Source organism: Trachinotus anak, unplaced genomic scaffold (genome assembly GCF_046630095.1).
Source record: "Trachinotus anak isolate AG129_WGS33_773 ecotype Australia unplaced genomic scaffold, CSIRO_AGI_Tana_v1 ptg000011l, whole genome shotgun sequence".
Classification (NCBI taxonomy): domain Eukaryota; kingdom Metazoa; phylum Chordata; class Actinopteri; order Carangiformes; family Carangidae; genus Trachinotus; species Trachinotus anak.
Genome location: NW_027273862.1, coordinates 17,253,252 through 17,261,311, shown reverse-complemented (window position 1 = coordinate 17,261,311; position 8,060 = coordinate 17,253,252). Strand labels below are relative to the sequence as shown.

Here is an 8,060-nt window from a genome sequence, read left to right as displayed (position 1 = left end):
TAGAATAACTATTCAGAAAGGTGAACGACATTATAAAAGAAAGCGTGAGAATGAGTGGTGCCTTGAAAACTGTGGAAGTACGCGGCTAAGGTAGCAGCAGAGAGGAAGTGATCAGTAAAAAATATTCCCTCACACGTAAAAGTCCTGTTTTGAAATTGTTACTTAAGTAAAAGTATGCAAGTGTAATCAGAAAACTGTATTTAAATTATTAAAAGTAAAGTTATTCAATTGGGGGAAATGGACCCTGAGACTGCTACACCAATATAAATCATCTTGTTAGATTATTATTATTATTATTATTATTATTATTATTATTATTATTATTATTATTATTACTATTCATGCATTAATGTAGTATTTTATACTGTATTTTATACTCTTGGTCAAGGTGAAGATTATTTTTTTTACTATTTTATTAGGCTTTAAAACTGAAACGAATGATTATCTTCATCATGGATCAATCTCCTGATTATATTCTCAATTAATATAATCATTTTCTATTTTTACAGTATCAGAGAGCTGCCCCTCACAATTACCCAGGGCCCAATATGGTACCTTCGCAATACTTGTTTTGTCAAAGCAATCGTGCAAAAGGAAAAGCAATAAATCCTCATATTTGTTGTTGTTTATTTTCTGCAAGATGACAAATCAATTAATTGACCTAAGCTTTCAGAAAAATGTAATGGAATACAATATGGCATGAAAAGAAAACACTTAAGTAAAGTAGTAGTACCTCAAATTTGTACTTAAATACAGTGCTTCAGTAAATGTACTGAGTTGTGTTTCATTTCTGAACAAACTCCTAGAAATACTGTTAACTCATCCAGACATAATTCTTGGCACATCAAACGTACTACACTACTTATTCCAACAAAGTGTGTAAACAATTACTACTGGAGACTCAGAAAAGCAGCCACATTTATTCTTATTTATTTATTTATCATAGCTTTAATGTTCTTTGTTCCAATTTTACACAATTTTTAATTCTTAGTCTCCACTCCATTATTATGCTGCTCCGTTTTTCCTCACAATGTGGGACAACAAACTTAGTAAAAAACTATTTTAACTGAGTTAGGCTGCAACTCCATTTAGGTTAAAATGGTGCTGTTGCACACAATTTTAATCAATGGAAGGGGTCACCTGTAAATCTTTAATCTTAACTGTTATTTGGGCAGCCTGAACTTCAGCCTGATCCTGCCATTTAAACTAGCAAATCATATTTTAAGACTAACATGCTTTTCAGTGTAAGTCTACTGGAAGCAGTGTCCCCATTTTCTCTACATTAAGAAATAAAAACATGTTGCATACTGCAGTGCAGAATGGTGTATTTGTGAGAATGTTTCTGATTCAACTTAACGGAAAGTTGTGAGTTATACAAAAAATTGTAAACATGCCAAAAACAATGTTGTTTGACCAAAATTACAGCACAGATTTATTGGATTTATTTAAATGACCATACCGTGTGTCTTTATGCAAAGTTACAAGTTATGGGTTTAATTCTGCTTTGGACTCTGACTTTAGAGAGCTTCAGAAAGCCACAATGAGGTATGAAATCACCAGCATTTTACCACACCTATAGTGCTCATTGTTTTCAGCAAGAGAAGTAAATTTGAGTAGTCTTACAGCAGGGAATCAAATTGTCTTTGTACTAAATGAGGTGAGACATTTAACCTTGACACAGACTTTGAGAGCCTCATTCTGGCTGTATTTCTTTAACAAGGACATTGAAATCAAGTGAACTTGGTATTTTGAAAAGGTCCGTAGAATATGTCCAAATATTTATTGACTAAACAAAATGCCTGGAGTATCTAGACATAGAGTGTATGTAGTTACATACATTACAGTCAGTGACCACTGATTTCCTCCATCAGACAGACTTCCGCCTTTTACCAAAGACATTATTGATGAGTTTCACCATGGACTTGGAGCCACTGTAACGTCTGCGGTCTGCACGGTGCTTAAGGTTCCCCATTACACAACGAATGAGCTTAGTGAAGAGGTTGGATATCTCCAAGTACTCCTCTGCTGCAGACACCTCCTGGAAGTGGCAGGCATGCTCCTGAGCCGAGGATCGGCCCTCCTCCTCATGTACCTGCCGAGCGTTGCACAGATCCTGCTTGTTCCCCACCAATAAGACTGGAACGTCCACCAGTCTGCCACAAAGAGAGTTCAGCAGGGTTATACAGCAACTAGCGAACCACGTGGTGATGGTCCCCATGGCAGTGCAAATTGACCAAACAACAATATTATCAGGTCAGATTAAAAATGCCTGGTTCTTTAAATGCCATGTTCAGAACACCTCAACATTATGAATGTAAGAAGTTGCTGTATTAACATTTCTGTTGCCCATTTTATGGCTTTTCATGCAAAGTAGCATTATATTGTCCTGTATAAAATCTTTACTAACATTTATATTCTCTTTTATTCTTTCACTGTGTGCTTATAAATATTTGACTTGCTCACTCGTTTTAATTTTAATCTTCCTTTCTTTGTTCTTGGTAAATAAATCAAATTAATCAATTAATAGATAAATGAAAATTAAACTTAACTCAATTTTAAATTAGTGCGTCAGTATAATTGATGTATTTTATTATACACTGTGTATACTGTGTGCGCCCCTGTAATCAAATCAACTAGACTGGTGGAAGATCTAATCTTTATTGTAAGTATGGTGTGCTTATTGTTAATCTCTGGTTTCAATGAAGCATAATTATTGTAGCACAGAAAAGGCAGTGCCATCCACAGTGGTCTCCCTCTTGTAATATTTTGTGAAAAGAAACTCTAGGAAGTTGGTCCTCAAGGAGAGTGTTGGAGCTTTTATCCTCTACAGCTGTGACTATGCACACACTGCTGCCATCTTGCAAAAACCTTTAATAAAAATGAAATTCCTCATGTATATATTATTCCATTTCAATTAAAATGAACAACAAAGGTTGATATATTATGTAACTTTTGAGGAGCTGTGAGGTTTCACTCCTAGAAGATTCGGTATGAGTCCATAATCAAAATGTCCTCAACCCTGTGTGCTCATATTGGCTCCGCTTGACTACAAAGTGAAACTGTGCTCCATACTGGGACACTTCTGCTCATCTCAGTCAGTACAGTGTGTTGGAATGTAGTCCTGAACTTGCAGCATACCACAATGATCCTCACCCTGATAGGACAACACAAATTCATCTCAGGAATGGTACTCATTAGTTCATCAAAGCAAATCCCTCAGCTCGGCTTCATTCCCAGCAGACTACGGTCACTCACCCCTTGCAGCTCTCCTCTCGGGCCTCTCTGATCTGCCGCAGGATGCTTTTGGCGTGGAGGAACGACATTCGGTCACTTATGTCGTACACAACCACAAATCCATCTGCCCAGCTCATAGGCTCCTCCGGGATACATCTTCTGCTTCCACTCTGACACAACAAAGGTGGATGTGGAGATCAGACACAGCACATCATCTATCAACTGATCTGACTACAGAAACTAAAAAAAAGCTTTAAACTAAGGATATTTCATCCACCAATTACCGCAGAAAACCGTAAAAAGAGATGAGAAACATGGATATTTGCCAAAATAAACAAGAAGAGTGCTAAAGGAGACGGTAAATACACTGCAGCACAGTATAGTATGCAACAGGGTCACAGAGATTCAATGATATGTGAGACTCTGAAGCTCTGCAGCCAACAAAAGTAAAAACTTTAGCGGTGAAAGAAAACCAGGTGTGCTCACTGTAAACATATTCTGCTGTCATAATAGTCATAACATAAACCTTTAAAGGCTGAATGAATATTAGAAATACCTTTAAACCAAAACATAAACTAGAGACATTATTTTGTGTGGAACAAAAGAAAATAATTCATCCCCCAGAGTGATGTAACATATCATTACCACCTGTGAACATGGATCAAATATTTCCAAGTTTAACTGTCTCCCATCAATGGACATCCTTCTATTGTATAAAGAATCTGCAAAGAAACAAGTAAAATATGTTTTTTATAAAAAGTAGCATGTCATGAAACAAACTGCTGAACATTAACACAAATGAAGAGTTAAACACAGCAAATGAAAACGCACAAAGCTTTCTCACAGAGAGGCAGTGATCACAGCATGGTGCCAATTTAGTCAAACCATAGAACAAAGATTACTATAATTACTGTGGTTCCTGATTGCTCAGAGGGGGCAAACAAGCTAATTGATTTAGGCCAAAAGTGAAAAGGTTTGAAATGTTATACCCAGTCTGCAAACTGTAATTCTATTACAGACATCTAGCCTGTAGGATAAACAGTAAATGGTGGCAAAATGTGCACGTCATTGATTTCAAACCCTTATAAAATGGCAAAGGAGGTTTTGTTGAGTCACCTTAAATTGACATAATGTAATTAGTGTGAGGCCAACAGAAACACTGTGGAAAGCCCATGAGAGCTATATATGACATATCTCTCAATGATATAACAACATTACTGGTTTATTGAGTATATTTACATACTGGCACTGGAAGCATATTCTCCGATAAAACGTTTTGTCAGGAATCTCACCAGAAGAGCTGGAATATGAATATGCAAGTAAGAAGGAGGGAGTCAGTATTGGAGATACAAGCATGCTACTCACACAATAAATGTATTGTAAAAAAAAAGAAAACCTTTAGATTTCAAATTTGGCTTCATCACAGGTGAGTATGTGTCCTTTAGCTTTAAAGAAAGATTATCTTTTGCATGATGTTTGTTTAATTTATTGACATACTTTCATTAAGAGCATGTTTGTCAGTGTTTAATAGCCTTGCAGTGAAACTTTGTTGCTTGGTCTTACATAAAAGAAAGTACTTAAACAACCACAAACAAACAAAAGATCTTAATACTGGATGGTTTATCCTATAATGGGCAGTATATCGCTATATTACATAAACAGACACACATATACAAAGGTGTCACACTTACATAGTCCACAATGTAATCTGTACCATGCATAGTTCACAGAACAAAAAAACTGATCAGCAAGACAGTACAGTACATCAGGCCAGTCCTCACCTGTTTTACCAGCACCCTCGCTCCCAAGGAGAGCCAACTTGATGTCATTCATGGTGGTACGGGCTGTTAAAACTCTCCTTCCTCTCCTCTGTCTTCTGTACACTACGTACCACTCTACAGACTGAGTGCTTCACCACTACACGTCTCCCCTGTGAGAGCTGAAAACATGCAAGGTCTCTGCCCCTTCTCAGTTTTCCAAGCAGGATGGCAAAAACATTGATCAACACAATACAGATGTTACAGACATTTTTTTCAGACATATATTGAGAACAACGAGGGACATTTTTGAGAAAATGAAGCCATTTTTTTTCCTCATAGTGCTGCTGCGTTACAATCCCTAGCAGCTAATGAAACCACATATATTTTACAGTTGCAGAATCTAAGCCACAGACTATAAAATGCCAGCACATGTTAAAAATGTAACATGACAGCTGACCTCAGTGAGGCTCAAAATTCAGTTTCCTCTCTTTTCCACTTGCAACTGTAAAGAGACTCCAAACTTTGATTTCACAGACTGCTTCACTGGTCAGCTCTCATTTTTCTCTCAGTTCTATCAGAACCTCTCTGTCTGTGCTTTTCACTGCTCACCAAAGGTCACAGAAATGCCTCATTATTATCCTGTAATGTTTTACTCTACATCTGCCGAATGAAAGGTCACCAACCTTATTCAGGAATAAAACATAGCAAGATGCCCCCTGACCAAAGCAATGTACATATTAACACCTGTGCCTTTTTGCTGTATGTGCTCTTTTTAAAAAAAGCGGGAAAAAAAGAAAGAAAATTAGCAGTGTAATGTTAGTAAAGATAACATTTTATCCTGTTTTTTACAGCACATTACGGCACTGAGCTGATGTTGAACTCCAACTTGGACAGCTTCTGCACTGAGGGGGCCGTGTTACTTAAGTTTAACAACAATAACACTTTAACACACCACCAGGGACTTGTCTTAAAAGCTCTCCTTTCTCCAGAAATCAGTTTCCCTATCAAGAAACATTCCTCTTTCTATTGTATGACTAAATCTGAAACAAATCCAGATATATAAAATCCAGTGTAAATTCCAGCAACTTTTGTGCCATTGCAAACACTCCTGGACTATTCTCTTGGGTATGAAACACAATCACAATATTGCTTTACATGAAATTTTCCACTAATTTAAAAAACCTTTTGTCCACAATTTTTTGTGTGACGTGTGTCAGGAGCCAGCAAAGTGTCCTGGGTAAAAAAAACAGAAGACAAGAGTCCAGCAAGCTACGCAACTTTAAATCAACCAATCAGATCGCAGCTTTAAATCAACCAATCAGATCGCTTCTTATAAGCGACCAATCAGATTGCAGCTTTAAATCGACCAATCAGATTGCTTCTTTAAATCGACCAATCAGAATGCTGCTTTAAATTGACCAATCAGATCGCTTCTTATAATCGACCAATCAGATCGCAGCTATAAATCGACCAATCAGATCGCTGCTTTAAATTGACCAATCAGAACGCCACTTTAAATCGACCAATCAGATCGCAGCTTTAAATCAACCAATCACAACGCTGCTTCAAATTGACCAATCGGAACGCAGCTTTAAATCGACCAATCAGATCGCTTCTTATAAGCGACCAATCAGATTGCAACTTTAAATCGACCAATCAGATCGCTTCTTATAAGCGACCAATCAGATTGCAGCTTTAAATTGACCAATCAGAACACAGCACATCATTTCGTGGTATGAGATATGTTTGAAGTGGTAGTGAAAAAGCATCTTTCTTCTTTAACTTGATGCTTGACTGGATCTACAGTGATGCAAAACAGCTGGGACATTTGTGTTTTGAGTTGTAAGCAGAGGATTTCAAGGTCAGGAAATTCAGAGCAGACAAAATCCAACAGAGGGAATTGTCATAAGATTAATTAAAGATTAAAGAGGACATGGAGCAATTGAGCTGCTGCTGTTGACTTTTTACACTTGCAGAAACCATATCTAATTTTATCGTTTGCCCTGAATTCAGTCTTCCAGGAGGCACTGACTGATTGCTCTCTGATGAAACCTCTGGCAAGCACAATACTGCGGTAGATGGTTAAGGTTTGGGTTACAATTATGGTTATAGTCTAATGTGAACCTCCTACTTTAAAAACCAAACTTAAAGTAAAAATAGCTGTCCAACTCCCCTACTGCGAAAATCTCGAAAGGAGGTGTTACACATATGAAAACACTGAGCTGCGTGTTAGTTCTCATTTTTAATTCAGTGTCTTTCAGTGGTATTTTCCAAAATGTTAATATACTCACAATCAAAAAATTGTGGTTGACAGGTTTTTGGATTGACTTTAACTCTTCAGTTGTGCACAACAGACAATGTGACATTTAAAAGTCATACTAAAACCTCTGCCCAACTTTATGTTACAATACCTAATTTGAGAGAAAATTCAGCTCAATCTGTTCGGCAAGAAGTCTGTACAGGATGAATTTAGCTTGCCAGCAATACCTCTGTCAATGCCCCTCAAAGAAATGATCTTACTTTTAGCAGGAATTAATGCTACTTGTACCATGTGTTGGACAGTTTGCTATGAAGTCTGCACAAACCCTCTGCAGGTCCATACAATAACAAAATCTCACCTCTCAGAGATCCAAACCATGCTATACTGTCCAACACAAACACACTGTATTTATTATCACTCTACCTCAGAGAGGAATTTTGGCAAGGGATGTTTTGATCGTCATCATTATCATCACTGACTTTAATCAGGGAAGACACAATGAAATTAAAGGAGGAGATATTTCATAGGGAGCCGAAAATCATATTTTATTCATGGTCCCTTAAACCTGTGAAATGCAAATCAAAAGATCTGAAGATAGATCATTAATTTTGACGAATTGATCTGCAATAAAATGTCATATTTCATCATAATAATCATAATACTTGAACTTCTGGAGATACACAAATGTGTGGCTTCATACAGTAGATTAATACTCACAGTAAACTGGTGCTGCAGATGAGTTTCTTCTCAATTTTTTCCTCTCCTGTAATTATAATAATTAATCATGGCTGAGGAAAGATAAATAA

General features: G+C 37.0%; 1 protein-coding gene and 1 long non-coding RNA gene across 2 annotated transcripts in view; one reads left to right on the top strand and one right to left on the bottom strand.

The window, feature by feature from the left end:
• LOC139627625 (uncharacterized) overlaps positions 1-1,997 on the top strand; it is a 186,449-nt gene extending 184,452 nt beyond the window's left edge. The window contains exon 4 of the long non-coding RNA XR_011692601.1: positions 1,872-1,997. This is a non-coding gene — a long non-coding RNA (uncharacterized lncRNA). The remainder of the gene's footprint in view (positions 1-1,871) is intronic.
• Positions 611-7,916, bottom strand: rerglb (RERG/RAS-like b). Its single transcript, XM_071488562.1, has 5 exons — positions 5,016-7,916; positions 4,478-4,534; positions 3,883-3,956; positions 3,256-3,404; positions 611-2,153 (listed from the first exon to the last, which is right to left on the bottom strand). Exons 1-5 carry the CDS (start codon positions 5,065-5,067, stop codon positions 1,868-1,870), a joined length of 618 nt encoding a protein of 205 aa, XP_071344663.1. The 5' UTR covers positions 5,068-7,916; the 3' UTR covers positions 611-1,867.
• Positions 7,917-8,060: the final 144 nt, after the last annotated feature.